Here is a 21,010-nt window from a genome sequence, read left to right on the forward strand (position 1 = left end):
AGTGAAAGAGATGTATACCCCTGCTGCTGTCACAGAAAAGAGCCTTTTTTAGAGTTTAAGAAAGTGTAAATCGGTCTTAAAACCTTAGCAAACTTTTACACTTTTTGTGGTGACACTGTATTCTTTGTATATTCATTAATATAATTATATTAATAATTATGCATATTAATAAAAAATGCACAAGCACAGAAATATATGTTTGCATATACATTTTCTGGACTTGTTTGCACTTGAGTGCTCTTGATATGTACATTATCCAAAACCATTATATTGTCTCAGATGCTTTTTTTTTTTTTTTGTATGTGAAATGTATAACTTTCTCCATATTTAGACTGCTAGTTTCACAGACACTGCCTGTTGTAGCAGAGTTCCATATTTAATAATTGCAATTGAACCCTTTTTTCCCCCCCGATACCTTTCTAGTAAATGCACATTTTGACAGTATTTTTACTTCTTTTCAAAGTTTTCACCTTGTAATCATAAGAAACCCTCTACAAATAACACAGAAAATGAAAGGGCATAGAATTATTGAACAGAATAGGTACATTCATTACGATCTGTTTTGGTTTATATAAACAACAGCATATAGTAAACTATGATAATTAGGCTTGCGGTGGGCAATCGATGATATAAAGCAGGGGGTGGAATAAATGGTTCTCCATTAATCAGGAAAAAGAACACAGGAGGAGTTAGTATTGTAGAGTTAATGCTAGCAGAATTAGAAATCAAATACCTTCTCTAAGAGGTATTGACACACACACAACAGCGAAACGAATCCAACTTAAACAGCAATAAGTTAATGTGCAGTCACACCTCTTATTAAATGGTAACATGCCAGCAAGTCTAATAAACATAATCCCCAGTCTTTTATACTTGTAGGCTCAGCCATATATAATCTCTCTTTTCTTTTGGTAGATTTTTATGTCACTGTTAAGTATAGTGCTGCTGACTACTGTTACACTACTACTACAGGTATGGGATCTGTTATCCGGAAACCGTTATCTGGAAATCTCCGAATTACGGAAAGGCCATCTCCCATTGGGGCAAATTCACTAACCTCCGAAGCGACAGCTTCACTCACAGCGCAACACTCCGCCAGGCGTAGAACAAAAATTCACTAAAATCCGAAGTTGTGTCCAGGGCGCCAAACGCTGACGTAGTTACGCTAGCGATGCCTAATTTGTATACGGCCGGAAGTTAAAGTTGAATGGACGTATATGTTGCAGCAAATATATTACATTACACAAGCCCGGGAAACCGTAATAAATAAAATAGAGTTGTTATAATGCCCTACACATGAGCCCACGGTATAATTTATGTTCCATATGTTAGAAAATGGAGGGGGGAACCCGGTTACCCAAAAAAAAAAAAAATTACGGACCTGTGCAGGCTAGCACTCTGAAAAAAAGAAAAGACGCCAGCATTTTTTGGGACTTTTTGCACTAAAAATTAAGGAAGTCCTATGCACTCCATTGCACTTCGCCTGGTCTGAGCTGGTGACGGCAAGTCTGGCGAAAGAGGTAACGTTCACATCTTAGTGAATTTGCGGAATTACGTTAGTTTGCCAGAGCTAAATTTCATCTGGCGTTAGAGTGCGAAGCAACCCTAGCGTCTATCTCCTTCACTAGCGAAGTGACGCCGGCTCCCGTTAGGAAATCGGTGAAGTTCCGAAATGACGTCACACTGGCAAACTTTTTATAAAGTTGTTATATTGCCCTACACATGTTAGGAAATGTAGGGGGGAAGCCAGTTACCCGGAAAAAAAAAATGTATGCTCTTTTGCAGCCTATCACCCTGAAAAAGGAAAAGACGCCAGCGTTTTTGAAACTTACAGAAAAATATTCAACTATTTTTTCAGGAACTCCTATCTACTCTATTGCACTTCGTCTGGTCTGAGGTGGTGAAGGCAAGTCTGGAGCTAGAGGTCACGTTCAGTAAAATCAGCATCTTAGTGAATTTGCATAGTTACGTCCATTCGCTAGAGCGCAAATTAGCCAGGCGTTGGGGAGCGAAGTACCGCTAGAGGCTATCTCCTTCGCTAGCGAAGTTGCGCCATCGACCGTTAGTAAATCGGCGAAGTACCGAAATGATGTCACGCTGGCAAATTTTCGCCCGTGTTAGTCACTTCGCCCTTTAGTAAATTTGCCCCATAGACTCCATTTTATCCAAATAATTGAAATTTGCATTATTTCCTTTTTCTCTGTAATAATAAAACAGTACATTGTACTTGATCCAACTAAGATATAATTAATCCTTATTGGAAGAAAAACCAGCCTGTTGGGTTTATATAATGTTTATATTATTTTCTAGTAGACATACGGTATGAAGATCCACATTACGGAAATATCCGTTATCCGGAAAACCCCAGGTCACAAGCATTCTGGATAATAGGTCCCATACCTGTACTACTGCTACTACGGTGTAGTAATTTATCACCAGGGTTTCTAGGAAATATCTAGATTTTAGAACTCTACATTTCGAGGTAAATGTAAACCTGAGCTATCTGTTCTTTTACAACTGCACATTCATGGCAGTAGCATTAGAGACTGGCTGAGATAATTGAATAGAGTTAAGTGGTTACCGACACTCCTTGCTTTGATCCATTCTCTCGGAGTCTTTGGCAGATGTCAGTCTGTAACTAGACCCATAGTGTGAAATTTGATTCGGGGACTGTTATCTTAGACAACGTTATTAAACTGTAACCAAACCTTACAGAGGCTCCTGGTCTGCCGACCAGATATTGTCTCTATTACTTTCTTGACTCTGGTGTTCTTTGGGTATATAGGTATGGGATCTGGAAAACTGTTATCCAGAAAGCTCCCAGTTACAAAAAGGCAGTCTCCCATAGACTCCATTTTATCCAAATAATCCAATTTTTTTAAAATGATTTCCTTTTCCTCTGTAATAAGAATACAGTACCTTGCACTTGATCCCAACTAAGATATAATTAATCTTTATTGGAGGCAAAACCAGCATACTGGGTTTATTTAATGTTTAAGTGATTTTCTTTAAGTGGACCTGTCACCCAGACATAAAAATCAGTATAATAAAAGTCCTTTCAAATTAAACATGAAATCCAAATTCTTTTTTTTTTATTAATGCATTCATAGCTGTTGTAAACTCATTTAAAAAATCTCAACTGTCAATCAAATATTGCCTGCGCCTCCTCTATGCCTTACGCATAGAGGTGGGGCAAGCAATTACTTTCACTTTCCATTCAGCAATTACTAGATGTCACTGCTCCCCCCACATTCCTGCAATTCTCTTAACCATTTAATTGTGTAGCCAGTGCATGGGGGTGGACATCGGGTCCTCCATTCTGGTGCACAAACAAGATTCTGAGATGATGGAAGGCTTGTCTTAATAACAGTGTCCACAAAATGGCTCCTGCCTGCTTACTATAATAATGAGTTCCCAGACTGATGGAAACAAGATTCAAATAGTTTATAAAGTGTAATTAAAGTTTATTTTGCATGACTAACATGATAAAATAGGATATGGAATAATTTTCTTTGGGTGAAGGGTCCCCTTTAAAGTATGAAAATACAAATACAGAAATCCGTTTTCTGGAAAACCACAAGTCCCAAGCATTCTGGATAACAGGTCTCATACCTGTACAAATAAAGATCCTTTGCCAAGGAAATTACTGGCGTCAACGGATCACAACACAAAACTAGTATCCTCTCTCACCACTTCCTATTCTAATACTGTTATTTCTGATTCAATTCAATTTCAGTTCAATAGGTTTCAGATTATTAGATCCCTATAGTTCCAAACATATTCCCATAATATTTCTCATTTGGCCTTTCATCTTGGTTCAGTGACATAAAAAAGCATTTACCCCAATCCTGACTCCAAATTGAAGGCTGTTTCCATCTGCTTTACCACCCCTTACAATTCTTTACAAGACCCTTACAATTCTTTATTCCAGGTGCCTGCCTGTATGAAGTACTTTTAACTTGTTGCCGTTTCTCACTTCCTTTGCCTGCTAGATGGCCATGGTAAGCAGTTCTGATCCAGTATTTCATCAAGCTGTCTAGAAGTCATTACGGAACTTGAAGAAAAGACCTTTTTAACCATATAGTTCTTGAGGAGCTTGTGCTAAATACCTGTTTAATCACCTTGATACACATTTCATTCCATGAGAATATTGAGAACCATCTTTTTTGTGCCACCCTACAGAGTGTATTTCGAATAATTTCTGTTGTGTACAATAGCACTCAGTTCTGCTTATAACCCAATTGTTGTTATTCAGGTTTTGGACCTCACACGATGACCGCTTCCTATACATGCTGATGGAGTATGTACCTGGTGGAGAACTTTTTAGTTACTTAAGGAACATGGGACGGTTTAATAACAGCACTGGACTGTTTTATTCAACTGAAATTATTTGTGCAATAGAATACTTGCACTCCAAAGAAATTGTTTACAGAGATTTAAAGCCGGAAAATATTTTGTTAGACAAAGAAGGGCACATCAAGCTCACAGACTTCGGATTTGCAAAGAAGCTTTCAGACAGGTAAGGATCCCTTTCTAAAACCCACATGTGAAGTGGTTTAGTCATATCAACCTTTTCCATTTTTACAAACAAGAATATAAACATAAAAAAATTAAAACAAATATTTTTTCTCATAATTTAACTGTCTGCATCATACTAAAATTCAATCTGAACCTCTCCTTTAAAAACTAACTTTTAATATGACGTAGACAGTGATATTCTGTGTCAATTTATTTGGTCTCCTTATTTGGCTTTTTATTTTGATTTTCATTAACATAAAATGTGTACAGTATTGTAATCTGGCAACTAAATGGAAAGCTGAAGAAAATAATACTATGTATTGAAAAACAAAAAGTAAATATAGACTATTTGCACATCTCCTCAGAGTAAAAGTGGCCACAGATGCACCAATAATATTGTACAAAACCAATATCGGCAGAATACGTGTTTATAGGTCAGCTCTTCAATCGGGCTGGCCTGAAATTTTGATCAGGCTCCATTGAAGGCATCCGAACATCGCCCATTGTTAGTGCTAAATCTTCAGATACAGGTAGAATTCTATTGTTTCTACCTGTATATCTGACAATTCAGCTCTACACGTGTATTTTGAAACAAATGATCTTTACTGGAAAGTTGTTTTCCAGGAAAGTTCATAATTGTTACGTCTATGGCCACCTTTTCTGTGCCGGCATCACAGTTACGTGTAAGGTGAACTACCCCATAAAATGTAAGATATTTCTTCCTCAACCCCACCTCACACATCATGGTTTAAGCTTTCTCCCATTCAGACTGCTTTTACCTTCCAGTTGGTTTCTCCCCACTGGGAGGGGGGTTCACCATCACCAAACTAATAGTATTGTTCATAGATTGCACTTAGACATAAAATATTCATCTAGCAGATCTGCTAGATGTATTGCTCTCTTTTTTTGCCATGCATTTTAAGAAAAGTTGCAAAACCCCAAACATTTCTTCTGTATGCATTGCCAAATAATATAATAAGAATTGTATCCCCATCTTTGGACATAAATCTTGTATAGGAAAGTTTTATATTTTGGACCCATAAAATTTATGACCAATAAAACAAGCAGACTGCTTGAAGCAGTGATGACCTTGTGCTAGCAATAATTACTATTAGACGAGAAGAAAGAACCTGCAAAGTTCCTTGCAGCTTCTGTGCCAGTGTTGGGTTTCAGTTCTTTGTCATGCTAGCCGTCTTTGCCTGTTGCTTCACATTCATGTTAATTTATTTATAGACCTGTCAGCTTCCGTGCGGAACAGATTATTAAACATTGTTAGTAAGAACTTGCAATTAAATGCTGAAAAGTTAATTTGGGGATATAGAACCTGAACCAGCTTAGAGGTTCTTATGTTTATGGATGCACTTCTCCCCATGGTTGAACCGTATGTTATTTTGGAATATATGTTAGCAGGCTGCAATAAGGAAAAACTGGACTCTTTGCAGTATTAGCAGGGGTCTTACAAATAATGGGACTCCAGTACACAGTACACACATGAATGCACTCTCACTGTCTTCTGACCCCAAACCTGCCACTTTCAGAGTCAAATCCCAAGTCATTAAATGCCACACATTATAATTCCAGTAGTCATATAAACGTACAGCCTCGGGTGTACCGTATGACTAAGACTTTGGTCCTTGCAGTACCCAAATTAATTTGACTCCATCTCAATGTTTTCTGTTTCAGTCTTGGTGTCTGGTTCAATTTTTCCACTCACTGGTTTGAAAACATTTGAAAAAGACATTTTAGAACCTATAACAGTGATCCACAACCAGTAGCTTGTGAGCAACATGTTGCTCTCCAACCCCTTGGATGTTGCTCCAACTGGCCTCAAAGCAGGTTCTTATTTTTATATTCCAGGCTTGGAGGGAAGTTTTGGTTGCATAAAAATCAAGTGTACTGCCAAAAAGAGCCTCAATGTAGGTTGACAATCCACATAGGGCCTACCAAATGGCCAATCACAGCACTTATTTGGCACCCCAAGAACATTTAGTGTTGCTCCCCAACTCCCTTTACTTCTGAATGTTGCTCATAGGTTCAAAAGTTTGGGGATCCCTGACCTATAACATAAGGTTTCTGTGCCACATTTCACTACCAGCAGCTCTATGCCAAGAGAGGGTCTTCCAAGTACCGTAGCTTAACTTCCAGGTTCCAGGCATTACTTGTTTATTGATCAATGCCTTTGGCCTCTTAAATGTAGGTTTTGACAAGGAAATGTATACAAAATGTATGGCCTTAGACACCCTTAAAGAAACTCTACAGAAAGCAAAATGCTTTGCCAGTGTAATGTCCTTAAAGCATGCTGAGTGCATCAACTGTGCACTAATAATTAGTACTCTAAGGAAAAGCAACATTGGAGAATTGAGGTTGACTTGCGCTCCTTTTGCTCTTGCACCAGTAGCTGATCTTATGGTACCTGTAGTATGTTAAAACCAACCAATATTGGTTGTTTTTACATACAAAACAGGAGATTCTGAAAATGTATGCATATACCATAGGCATTCTATACTGATATTTGAAAGGGCATTACATTTAATAAATAAAAAAAGCTATTTGGTGGTGTCTATTTTTTATCTTGAATTCTGCATTATATATGGAAAGCAAGTCATTTTTCATTATTTAAGTTCATGGTAACTAATGATTTCATGGGCATTTGTTTTTATTTTGTTGGACTCTAGGCCCAAACAATATGGGCTTTAAAATTTATTAAGGTTCGAATGGTAAATTAGAATTTAAAAAATTAGAATTTTAAATCACCAACTCAAATTTGAATGTCAGATTTATCACACCTCGACCCTTTAAACCGTTCTAATTTGAATATTCGCCACCTCTCGCTTCAGGATCTGCTGACTTTCCAAAAAGGTTATTGAAAAGTATTATTAGTACACACTGGCTAGCTGATCAGATTGTGTTGTGAACCCGCTGGATTGCATACTGCCTTGTTCATTAAATTTTTCAATATTTTTATTGGCATTTATAAGAATAAACCACCAGATTAACATATGACAGTGTTAACAATCAAGATCCTAATATACGTGTCGCATATGTCAGTGAGTATAGATTGAATTCAGGCAATGTTAGTCAATGACAGAACATTATGAATACAAAAATAGTCACTTGTAGTATCAATAAGGTAACACGAATAAACTTTCAAAAGTATATAAACAGAAAAGAAAAACAATGAAATTCCATGACTTCCAAAATGAATCTCAAAGTTAATAGTTAAATCTCAAAGGAGAGATATTATTTCTCTATCTTTGTCCAATAGATCAATGTATGGTAGTCCTCTTTGTCATATATTCTCTTATATATTTTTCCCAATTAAATCTAAATTTGCTAATCTCAAACGAGCAGAGATCGTAAAGGTACATAAAAATGTCCGGTTTCTTGGGTGGAAGAGGATGAATCCAATATTTGTATATTGACCTTCTCACAGCCGCAAATACTATTTGGAGGAATTCAATCGGATTCAGTCTTTCTTTTGTTCTAGAATATTTAAAACATTTCATGATATCAGTTGGAAGGCTTAAACATGCTTACAGTGCATCTATGGTCTATTTACAAGGCAGACAGTTAGACTTAAATCTATCAATCTGCATAGTCTAGGTTCACATATGGCCATGCACTTTTTATAACCAATTTTCCATATATGACAGTACTATCAGCCCCTGGATATTTCCACTATCGAGCATCATTCTCCACCTGAGTTAGAACTTTATAGCAACTTTCACATCTTGCAGAATAGAGGATTGATTATTTCTTTATCTGAGAACGGTTGCACTCTCATGTGGTTTGTATGGTGTCCTTTGGCTCACTACTTTCCAAAAATGTCCACACGTAGGGGCCATTATTCAGCATATATGCTGATGATGATGCAGTCTATGAAACCATTCAGAAGGCTGGAGACTGTAATGATCATTGGGGACCTGGATGTTTTCGGGTAGACCTTTGTGTTATTTACCCTTTGACGGAGTTATGTTGTTTGGGGGAAAATGGACTGAAAGTACTGGTGGGAATAGGGTCTTCCTTGTGCAAGAAAAGAAAGATGTCATGCTTTGAATTGGCATATACTTAAGCCTATGATACATGGGTGTTTTGACTGCTAATGCTCTTAGATGGAAAACGGTCTTTAATGTTACGCCCAGGAGATTGTAGTTCCAGGCAAGCAAGCTTTTTTTTTTTTTTTTTTTACAGTAATCTGATCAATGTGTGCGCACAGTTAGACATGTTTTTTAAAAAAAATTCTAATCACAATTTTTTACCTTCATGATTCAGAGGAAGGTCTAGTCAGAGTTCCAGTTATAGAGTATGTCCATCCGCCATTGTCTTGAACCCTAATAGAAGATTTCTCTTTAAGAAAGGTCTACATGTTACTATTTCAAACTTTTTTTAAATTATAATTAACAAAGTCTCAAGAGTATTTCTGCACATGACGGCTCTAAACAAATTTTTTGAGATAGAATGCAGTCCTTGGCACCCAGTGTTATTGCATTTCCAGAAATCTTCGTAAAATACATTTGCTTTCATATCCCTATAGTACGAAAAGACTGAAGGTTATTTTGTTTCATATTGTTTTTATTCACATCATTCATTTAATGATTAGCCTTTGATCCTTGTCAATCCTCAAGGGTTTTCACCAAGGTGTTAGTGGAGTGTTAGTTAGTAGAGCTATGCAGGCTTTCAGGATGAGGACTCAACTTGAAAATCAAACCTGCCCAAAATTGGCTAGATATTAGTCAGTCATGCCCAGCAGGTGGCACCATGATCCCGTATGCTGCCGGCATAGTCCGATTTTGGTGTGACGTGAAGTCTCCCCTCTCATGGAGAGTATTGAAAATACTGTATATCTAAACATCATCATGATATCAGAAAAAATATAGTCAGTCTTTAAAGAAGCTACAGAGGCAAATAGATAAGCTACATACGCATGCAAGCTAAAACACTATATTTATTCTGTATACTGCTCTACCATACCAGAGTAACAGCTGTAGAAGTTCTATCTGGTTGTTTAGGATAGCAGCTGCCATATTAGCTTGGAGTGACATTACTTCCTGCTTGAATCTCTCCCTGCTCACTCAGCTCTGGGCTCAAATCACATCAGGGAGGAGAGGAGCAAACTGAGCATGCTCAAGCCCGTGCCCTGGAGTTTTAAGCTGAAAGAAGAAAGTCTAATGAAGAAGCCCATGTGTACACTATAGAAGGAAATAAATGTGGTGTTTCTTTTGACAGAGGACTCAGAGCAGCATTACTTACTGGTGTATTTTTATAGACCTTACTGATAAAGCTTACTTGGTTTTAACCTTTCCGTCGCCTGTGGGTACTGAAACACTGTCTGGTGTTTTGTGCATTATTCTTTTAAGCTACAGAAAAAGCAAAGCACTGAAAGAGCCCCCCCCCCCTCATGCCATTAATTTGTTATAAAGCATTGCATCTGCAGAACTGTTTTAGTTAAGTCTTTTAAGCAGCTTGCAAACAATGTTGGTTGAATGGACATAGCTCTTTTCTTTTTAAATATGCTTTCCGCCACAGATTTTTCCTTTGTACTTGGAAATGTTATCTACCTTGCAATATACAGGCTGTTCAGCCAAGAAATGTATATCGCGCAGTGTGAAGTGATTAAAAAGACAGAATATACTTTTGCCAAGTTATTCAAAATCAGATTTATGAAACTGATGTAGCTGGGAAAAACTATTAATAAGGAATTTTGCAATGCATCAGCTCTTTCTCTAATTTGCTGTTGAGTGTTTAGAATAACCTTAAAAAATTGTCAGACAAATGTCTCCAAAATTGTAACATGCAATTTTTATTAGAAACTCGGAAAACACTCTAGTTAGTCAGTTGACTCGGACAAGACCCAAAAACCACAATTGTAATAGTTGCCTATAAGTTGTAGCCACACTCACCTTCAGTGAGTCCTATGCACACAGTAGAGTCCTGCGCGGAACCAATTTGTTAAACCCGACATGCAACCCGCATGCTTACTCGCTTGGACCCGCTACCCGACCCGCAAGTACCTGATCCGCGACCTGCTGACCGTCAAGAAACAGGAAGTGCTGTCATTGTAAACCGGAAGTGACATCATTGGAAGTTGCCGTGATCAGAAAAAAAGGAGTAAAACTCGCTATTGAGAAGACCCGGAGAACCGCCGACCCGTGTCTGTACTGCTCCCGAAACAACTACCTGCAACCCGCAGGGTACCGCAGGATTTTGCGGGTACCCGACCCACTGCAGGACTCTAGCACACAGGGACAATGAATAAAAACATATGTTTTACAGTTGGCATTTTATTTGAGGCTACTGGGAATGGTCCTTCAGTGACTAAGCATCAGGAACACCCCTCTCACTGCCCTAGGCTCTTTATTTAACCAGCTAGTAGCTATGGTTGAAGCACACAAAGCATTTTGATCATAGTAACCTGTTTAGTAAGCTGTGGAAGTAAATGGCTTCTTGCATGCCATAGGCAGTGACCATTTCATAGATTATAATAGGAAGAGGCTGCTGACAAGCTTTTCTCTAGGAGCTTATAAACTAATAGTATTCTTCTGTAAATACCAGGCACAAAGGATTTTTAGGTTTTCCTCAAAGCAGATGTAATACCCAATTGGAGTTATGTTTTTTTGGGGATGCATAAAAAACACTTTTATATCTATAACAGATTAATATAATAGATTCGAAATTCTGTACCATTTTAATTTACTATCCCTATCAGCAACCTGTCTCTCTACATGCAGTGTTTGTGTCGCAGTGTTTGTGTCTGAACTGCTAGAGAGATTTGCCAAAGGTCCCCATACACAGGCAGATATAAGATGCTGACAGATTGTCAGCAGCTTATAGGGCAGTGTATGGGGCCCTTTGATGGGCTTCCCCGATCGATATCTGGCCAAAAGTAGGCCAGATGTCGACCGGACAGGGTTAAAAATTCCATCAAATTGAGGGCTACAACTGTTCGTTGATGTAGTACTCAATCCAACCGCCCGTATTCTCCTCGTCGTGATCCGAACATTAAGGCCCTAGGGCCCACCTCGGGTCAGCCTGATATCGCCCACCTCAAGAACATATTGGGGAGAGATCCGCTTATTTGGTAACCTCGCCAAACGAACAGATCTCTGTATGTATGACCAGCTTAACCTGGAATTGGAAAAGCTTTTGAAAAAGTAGCCAGAGGGCTACGAAACGCGTCAAGCGTGATGGTTCTATATACACATGGCATTCTTTTGTATTGAATTTTAAGTGGATTAAATGAATACAAGTATAAGATCCCTTATCCGGAAACCCGATATCCAGAAAGCTCCGAATTATGGAATGGCTGTCTCCCATAGACTCCATTTTATCCGAATAATCCAAATTTTTAAAAATGATTTCCTTTTTCTTTGTAATAATAAAACAGTAGCTTGTACTTGATCCCAACTAAGATATAATTAATCCTTATTGGAAGCAAAACCAGCCTATTGGGTTTATTTAATGTTTATATGAATTTCTGGTAGACTTAAGGCATGAAGACCCAAATTATGGAAAGATCCGTTATCCGGAAAACCCCAGGTCCCGAGCATTCTGGATAACAGGTCCCAAACCTGTACTGGATTTTACAGATGATCTTATTCGAATCAATGCATGGTTTCTAAAGTAATTTGTACCCCAGCAACCAGATTGCTGAAATTGCAAACCGGAGAGCTGCTAAATAAGCTTAATAACTCAAGAACCACAAATAATAAAAAATTAAAACAATTTGCAAATTGTCTCAGAATATCACTTTCCACATGATACTAAAAATTAATTTAAAGGTGAACAACCCTTTTAATCATCCACCTTGATACACGCACAATACGAACCCTGGCACAGGCAGCTGGTGGCCTTTCAGTTGGTCATGAAGTAAAACTCTACTTTGTTGAAATTTGTTGTGTTATTTTATATCACTAATTTGTACAACGCTGAGGATTATTGCTTAGCATACCAGGAGCAATGCAGCAGAACTAGGTGACTGGTTGCAAAGGTGTTAATTATAATTTAGAGCTTTACGCAGATCTAATGCCGCCAAGTTGTCTGACGAAAAATTGAAAAGGGAAGCACCATCATGGATCTCCCATTTAATTAAGATTTCTATTTGACCAAAAATAAGCCAAGATTTGTGCACTACTTGGCCAAGGCATTGACCTTTTTTTTTTAATTAAATATTATATTAACACTTAAAACATAATCCAGTTTAGGCATAACCACCAAGAACATACACAGTTCCTGTTTTCTGATGAAAACCTATGGCTGTGTGGTATGCCAACAAAAATTTAAAAAAATGTTCATTGCCATCTACTGGCAGTCATTTAAGTAACTTTGAGGATTAAAGGGGTTGTTCACCTTTACATTAACTTTTAGTATGATGTAGAGACTGATGTAGATTCTGAGACAATTTGCACTTACTTTTCAATTTGTATTATTTGTGTTTTTTGAGTTATTTAGCAGCTCTCACGTTTGCCATTTCAGGAATATGGTTGCTAGGGTCCAAATTACCCAAGCAAACCATGCACTGATTTGAATTAGAGACTGGAATATGAATAGGGGAGGCCTGATTAGAAAGATGAGTAATGACAATACATTTGTAGTCTTACAGAGCATTTGTTTTTTAGATGGGGTCAGGAACAATAGACAACTTTATTAGAATTGGCCATTCTATAACATACTAAAATTTTACTTAAAAGGTGAATCACCATTTAACACATATGGTCCTGTAGCCTTAAAGGGCATGTAAAGTCTAACATAGAATAAGGCTAGAAATGCTGTATTTTGTATAATAAATATAAACATGACTACACTACAAACTTAATCAAACAAATAATTTATGCTTTCAAAGTTGGCTACAGGGGGTCACCATCTTGTAACTTAGTTAAACATCTTTGCAAGACTAAGACTGTGCACATGCTCAGTGTGGTCTGGGCTGCTTAGGGATCATCATAAACAAAGCTGCTTGAGTTCTGCATGGCTGGGAAGTAAGGCGGGGGCTCCCCCTGCTGTTCATAAGTATGATTGTTTCCCTGCTCAGCAGTTAGGGACCATCTGACAATTCCTATCCACAGCAGTAAATGAAGGGAGAATTTCACTGCATACAGTCAGGTTTCTTATAAAAACGGTACACATTTGTTAGTTAAAGTATATTGGAGAAAGGTTTCTTTTTCATTAAAGAAAGTAAAAATGGGATTTTATATTTTTTGCCTTTACATGCCCTTTAAAAATAAAAAGGGTGCAATGACAAGAATATGCATAAAAACTAGTACTTTCAATTCATATGTTTAGGTTTCTGGACCTTTTTTCAGACATATATATATATATATATATATATATATATATATATATATATATATATATATATATATATATATATATATATATATATATATATATATAAAAATTTTATATATATATTTATTTATAGCTTTCTCTCTGTTGCCTAGCTTGAAAAAATTAACTAAAAAAAATCAAGTTAAAAAAGAATTATTAGTTAAGTTATTAAGCCATCTGACCTAAATGAGAAGGGAATGTCTAAATCTTCATTCTTGTCTTGTGCATGTTGCTGTAGGACATGGACACTTTGTGGGACACCCGAGTATCTGGCCCCTGAAGTCATTCAGAGCAAAGGCCATGGAAGAGCAGTGGATTGGTGGGCTTTAGGCATTCTGATTTTTGAAATGCTTTCAGGGTAAGATTCTCTTTACGTTTATTATTAATTTGCTTGTATGTTTTTCTTTAACAAACAAAACTCTGTGAAATGTATTGTATTATGTACTTATTTGCTAAATTCTGTGGGTTCAGAGCTTTTATTCAGCATAGCTACAAGGATGCAAGCTTATCCAGAAACCCATTATCCAGAAAGCTCTGAATTACAAAAAGGCAGAACTATTTTCTTTTTCTTTGTAATAATAAAACCGTATCTTATATTGATCCAAACTAAGATATAAGTAATCCTGATTGGAAGCAAAACCAGTCTATTGGGTTTATTTAATAGTTACATGATTTTCTAGTAGACATAAGGTACAAAGGTACAGATTAACGGAAAGATCTGGAAAAAACCCAGGTCCCGAGCAATCTGGAGAACAGGTCCCATATCTATACTATATTTGCCTTTCTGCTGCTTGTTCCACTAATCCAGGTGTCATCTAAAACTAAATGCTGTTATTTCCATTATCTGGAGAAGGTGACCTAGTCTATATGGGGAGCTAGAATCCACAAACTTTTCATATTAATGAGAATTTGGTGGGAAAAATGCACAATTGCAGAAAAGACACAATTACATTTACAGGCATGGGACTTGTTATCCAGAATGCTTGAGACCTGGGGATTTCTGGATAAAAGATCTTTCCATAATTTGTATCTTCATACCTTAAGCCTACTAGAAAATCATGTAAACATTAAATATACCCAATAGGCTGGGGTTGCTTCCAATAAGGATTAATTATATCTTAGTTTGGATCAATTAAAAGGTACTGTTTTATTATTCCATTATATTATCCATTATTGGATAAAAGGGAGTCTATGGGAGACATCCTTTCTGTTTTGCACAAGCTTAGCAAACTGAGACTCGTATTTAAGGAAGCAAGCTTTTTTAACCCAAAAAAAATCAAATCTAAACACCTTCTGCAGTAAATCTTTATTACTGACAGATTGAAACAACTCTTGCAAAATATATTTTAGTGCATGGTCCGTATACACGTCTCCCCATCCGTTTCTAGTTGTCTGTACTTGAGCGAGAGAGAGCAACTGGCTGGAATTTGATATAAGGACAGATATGAGGTCGATGAGAGCGTTTGCTTCTGGGTAGAGGCTGAGGCTAGGAAGGAATAGCTCATGTTTCCAACAGTGCTCTCAGTACCCAGAGAAGGTCAGCTCAGCACAAAAGAAAAGGAGCTGCAGATCTCCAAGTAGAGCAACTGGATGGAAAACAAATGGATATGTTTAACCAGTTGCCTGCTGTACAACGTAATAATCTACATCACTGTCTCTCAGGGACCTGTTCTCTAATATTTTGATATTTTCCTGCTGAAACAAAGCATAGTTTACCCCTTCATCCCTGGTCCTCCCATCCCCTTGCTTTGAATACATAACGTTGCCCTTTCATATTCATACTCTTGTGTCCATTATATTATTCATTGATAGATTATTCATGTTAAATGTAATGTTCTTTCTTTTTTTAATTGTACAATTCTCCAAAATAATAGTGCATTGATGCCATATACAGGTATGGGATCCATAATCCAGAAACCGGTTATCCAGAAAGCTGCAAATTACAGGAAGGCTGTCTCCCATAGACTCCATTTAAAAAAAAAAAGAAATTAAAAAGCTCTCTTACTTAAATATGAGTCTCAGTTTGCTAACCTTGTGCAAAACAGAAATGCCATCTCCCATAGACTCCCTTTTATCCAAATAATCAGAATTTATGCAAATGATTTCCTTTTTCTCTGTAATAATAAAACAGTACATCATACTTGATCCCAACTAAGATATAATTAATCCTCAATGGAGGCTAAACAATCCTATTGGGTTTAATTAATGTTTAAATAATTTTTTTCGAAGACTTAAGGTATGAATTTCCAAACGATTAAAAGACCCCATTACCCAGAAATCCCCAGGTCCCGTGCATTCTGGATAACAGGTCCCATACCTGTAGTATCTTTCCAGAAAGGAAAGCGTTATGCAGAGTATATTTGTTTGTAGAAATATTTCTATTTGTTATTGGAAAAAAAAAATCTTTATCATTTATGTCAACTTGTTTAAAAAAAGTTAACATATAAACTCATACAGGGAAACTGTGAAAAAAGTATTTACATTTCTTTATGAAAATCACCAACGGATGATTCATAAACACATCTTTCGGTTGGGAATTCTATAGGTATAGGATCTCTTATCTGAAAATTTAATATCCAGGAAGCTCCAAATTATGAGAGGGCATTCTCCTATAGAGATAGTGATTTTATGAAAATTACTGTAAACTTTGTGTGAGTGCTCACTGATATTACTGTGGGTGCTCCTGATATTACTGTGAGTGCTCACTGATATTACTGTGGGTGCTCCTGATATTATTGCGAGTGCTTCCTGATATTACTGTGGGTGCTCCCTGATATTACTGTGAGTGCTCACTGATATTACTGTGGGTGCTCACTGATATTACTGTGGGTGCTCCCTGATATTACTGTGGGTGCTCCCTGATATTACTGTGAGTGCTCCCTGATATTACTGTGAGTGTTCACTGATATTACTGTGGGTGCTCCCTGATATTACTGTGAGTGCTCTCTGATATTACTGTGAGTGCTCCCTGATATTACTGTGAGTGCTCCCTGATATTACTGTGAGTGCTCCCTGATATTACTGTGAGTGCTCCCTGATATTACTGTGAGTGCTCTCTGATATTACTGTGAGTGCTCCCTGATATTACTGTGAGTGCTCCCTGATATTACTGTGAGTGCTCCCTGATATTACTGTGAGTGCTCCCTGATATTACTGTGAGTGCTCCCTGATATTACTGTGAGTGCTCCCTGATATTACTGTGAGTGCTCCCTGATATTTACAGTTTTGCCGACTTAAAAACCAGTGCTGAGGCCTGCAGTTGTCACCACAGTGCTAGAATCCAATTTGAAAAGGAATACTGAGAGCTCCACTTCAATCAGCCCGGCAGCAATTGAGACAGAACTGCTGATCCAGCAGTAAGATAGGATCAGTGTAAATCTGCTAATATATTTTAAATGTCTTAAAAAACTTTTGTTGTTTAAGTTCCTGTATCTACAGAAGCCAGTCCAGCTGTACCCCTTACCTTTTGTCAGTGATGTGAAAAATCTAAGAAAGCAATTTAATCCTTCCCATCACAAGAAGCTGTGTGGACAGAATGCATTATATTCCAGAATCACTAGATGGCAGCAGAGACCTACTTTCTGGTAGTTAAATGACTGGCTGGGGATTATTCCCTGTGCTTACAAATGATACACGATTTTATAAAGCATTAATGGGCAATAATGTAATAAAAGTAGTTAGCGGAATATATATTTGCAATGTGAAAACGCCTGTGTTTTGATTCTCGGGTCAGAATCCACCTGATCCTGTTTACAGAAGGGATCGGCTTTAGCCGACGACAGTGATAATACAATTGCCATAGGCCTTGGTAGCCTGCAGGACAGAGCGGGTGATTTAAACCCTAAACTTAAAAAAGCCCTACCCTACATAGACCCCCCCTTCCTCCCCCCCCCCAGCCTAAATGTTACTCCTGGCAAATGCCCCTAACGTTTTACATACCCCTCGGTGCTGATTCAGGCATCGGAATTCACGGGTGCCATCTTCTTCTCTTTGGAATGAGACTGGCATGTCGGCGCATGCGCAGTTGGAGAAATTATCTGTTTCGCAACAACTGCGCATGCACCGAAATCCACGAATATCGCCGAAGCACCGGTGTCATTCCGAATATTACTGAATCGGATGAAGATGGCGCCTGTGAACTCTGATGCCTGAATCTGCACCGAGGGGTAAGTAAAATGTTAGGGGCTTTTGCCAGGGGTAACACTTAGGCTGGGGGAAGGGGGGTCTATGTAGGGAAGGGGGTAGCTTTTTTTAAGTTTAGGTTTGAATTCTCCTTTAAGAATAATATGGTATGGCTCAGTAAGGAAGCAACACTGTTATTTTCAGTGTCAATCATGTTTTGCCACAATCTTAATTGTTTTTGTTTTTTCTTTAACGTTTTAGGTTTCCTCCATTTTTTGATGACAATCCATTTGGAATATATCAGAAGATTCTGGCTGGAAAGATAGACTTTCCAAGACATTTAGACTTATATGTAAAGTAAGTTCTGTGTATGAAGCTGACCGGCACATTCTGTAATCCTATTCCAAACAAACCTAAATAATCCTTTACAGACAAAGGCAACTAATTATAAAATACAACCTACAGTTGTGTATGAACCCATGACAATAATATTGAGAATGTGTGAAAGTTCCATTACCTCAGCAGTGCGTAGTATTGGTGTTTACTGTGGCTTGGAACTTTTCACTGCTGTTGCCCATTATTATTTAAGTTGATTATAGCAAACCACTCAATCATTATCTAGAAACCCATTATCCAGAAAGCACCGAATTACAATTTATCCAAATAATCCAAATTTTTAAGAATTATTTCCTTTTTTTCTCTGTAATAATAAAACAGTACCTTTTACTTGATCCAAACTAGGATATAATTAATCCTTATTGTAGGCAAACAAAAGCCTATTGGGTTTATTAAAATGATTTTCATGTAGACTTATGGTATGAGGATCCAAATTATACAAAGATCCATTCTCCAGAAAACCCCAGGTCCCGAGCATTCTGAATAACAGGTCCCATACCTGTACTTAAATTTCCATAGAAAGGCAAGGTGTTTTCCGAATTCCCTCATTGTAATTGCTCTTTTTGGAATGTTAATATGTGTTGTTTGTTTAGCTGAGAATTTTACTTTTCTGGGCTCAGCTCATTCAGCTCAGCTGCTATCATGCAGTGTAATATAAGAAGCATACGAAAATTGCTTCCAGCGGCCTTGTAAAAACTAGTTTTCAAGAAACTGGTACATTTTATAACCCTATTTACTTTTTTCAGCATACTCTTACATAGCAACTGCATAAACACCTTTTGCTGAAGGGAATGCAGAAAGTTTAGAATTAACCAAAGGACACTTTAAAGCCTGTAATAATGATTTTTGGATAAGCAATGAATGAGCCCAGTCCGATGCTTCCCTGATTTACAGTCCCAGCAGCATAACTATGTAGCAGCAATCCTGTAATTGAATGTGTCTGTGCATTATTATTATTATTATTATTTATATTGTGCTGTATATTCTGCAGCGCTTTACAGAGATTATACATCATTCATATCAGTCCAGTGGAGATTACAGTCTAAGGTCCCTATCACATTAACTAGGAGTAATTTTAGTTCAAGTCAGTTAACCTGCCTGTAAGTTTTTGGAGTGTAGGAGGAAAACAGAGAAACTGGAGAAATCCCACGCAGACATGGGGAGAACATTGTTACTGTGTGTGTGTGTCTGTGTGCAAAGCAACCATGCATTTGTGCAGTTATAGGAACACAAAAGTAAAGTCTTCATCAAGGACCTCCAACCTTGGGCCTTGCAACACGACCTATAGCATGCACTGAAATATACAGTAATAGTTCTAGTATTCAGCCAGTTTGATTAAAATGACCTGTAGTTATTGCATGCTTACTAACTTCACCATCTGTCAACTTGCAGAGACCTCATAAAGAAACTTCTTGTTGTTGACCGAACTAGAAGGCTCGGAAACATGAAGGTTTGTTTAAAAAACATTTCTCTTTCTTTGTGTGGGACTTTACACTTATGATCTGCATTCCCAGTCGAAGGAGCGATTTGGATAGAGAAATTATTTTTTTATTTAATTTTATTTAATTTTTGTTAAATGTGTGTGTGTTTTAATGTATATCTACATAGTACAAGGTATTGCATTGTACAGGGTTGCATCAGATAAGGCATATTTTTCAGTGGGGGAGAAGGAATATAGCAGCTCTAGTCTTCAGTGCTCATATGCAAAGAGCTCTTGTATCTTAATGTTTAAAACTAAACAAAATGTAAATGGGCCCTTTAATGCTTAGGACGCACCATAGAAAAATATTGAGAACCAATTATAGAAAAAGATTTAGCCCTTATGAGTAACCGGATTGTTTAACAGGAATAAAGTGGTGACCTAACATACCTTTGAACCCATGTGTGGACATATTCAAACATCAGAGACATCACACTGTGATCCCTTTTTTTTTTTTTGTCTTAGATAAAATTAAGGCTTTGATGCCTGTTAAACACTTTTAATTTTTGATATTTTTCTGCTCTCATAAAAGGCAAGTGGGTTTAACAGACTATGGCAATGGCTCTACATGACGTTACAAACACGATGGTCTACAAGCTCATGCTAATGAACTGTTCTCTGTGATCTGTTTGCTAATGGTCTTCGTTCTACTTATCTAAAAGTACTTTTTTATGCAGAACAGAAGCATTTCATCATCTAGAATTATCTATAGTGATTTTGGAATTTTTTTTTGCCAAGTTTTGTAGTGAAAATAATGTCCATAGACTCTAATGCAGGGATCCCCAACCTTTTGAACCCATGAACAACATTCAGAAGAAAAAGGATTTGGGGAGCAACACTAGCATGAAAAATGTCTTGGGGTGCCAAATAAGTGCTGTGATTGGCCATTTGGTAGCCCCATGTGGATTGTCAACCTACATTGAGGTTCTGTCTGGCAGTGCACCTGGTTTATATACAACCAAAACTTGCCTCCAAGCCTGGAATTCAAAAATAAGCACCAGCTTTTAGGCCACTGGGAGCAACATCCAAGGGGATGGAGAGCAACATGTTGCTCACAAGCTACTGGTTGGGGACCACTGTCTAATGGATGAGAAATATTGTTGTGCGTCATAAAAAAATTGTCGCCCATAGACTTCGATGCATTTCGCCTAATTTTCTCTGTTTAGCAAA

At 37.5% G+C, this 21,010-nt stretch overlaps 1 protein-coding gene across 1 annotated transcript in view; it reads left to right on the forward strand.

The window, feature by feature from the left end:
* The window catches only part of prkx.L (protein kinase X-linked L homeolog), a 72,776-nt gene that overhangs the window by 46,845 nt on the left and 4,921 nt on the right, over positions 1 to 21,010 (forward strand). Inside the window, exons 3-6 of the mRNA XM_018246161.2 lie at positions 4,256 to 4,519; positions 14,081 to 14,200; positions 18,226 to 18,321; positions 19,753 to 19,810. Of these exons, the coding sequence (XP_018101650.1) occupies positions 4,256 to 4,519; positions 14,081 to 14,200; positions 18,226 to 18,321; positions 19,753 to 19,810 (538 nt within the window). The remainder of the gene's footprint in view (positions 1 to 4,255; positions 4,520 to 14,080; positions 14,201 to 18,225; positions 18,322 to 19,752; positions 19,811 to 21,010) is intronic.

The sequence above is a fragment of the Xenopus laevis genome, chromosome 2L (assembly GCF_017654675.1).
Source record: "Xenopus laevis strain J_2021 chromosome 2L, Xenopus_laevis_v10.1, whole genome shotgun sequence".
NCBI classification, from domain to species: domain Eukaryota; kingdom Metazoa; phylum Chordata; class Amphibia; order Anura; family Pipidae; genus Xenopus; species Xenopus laevis.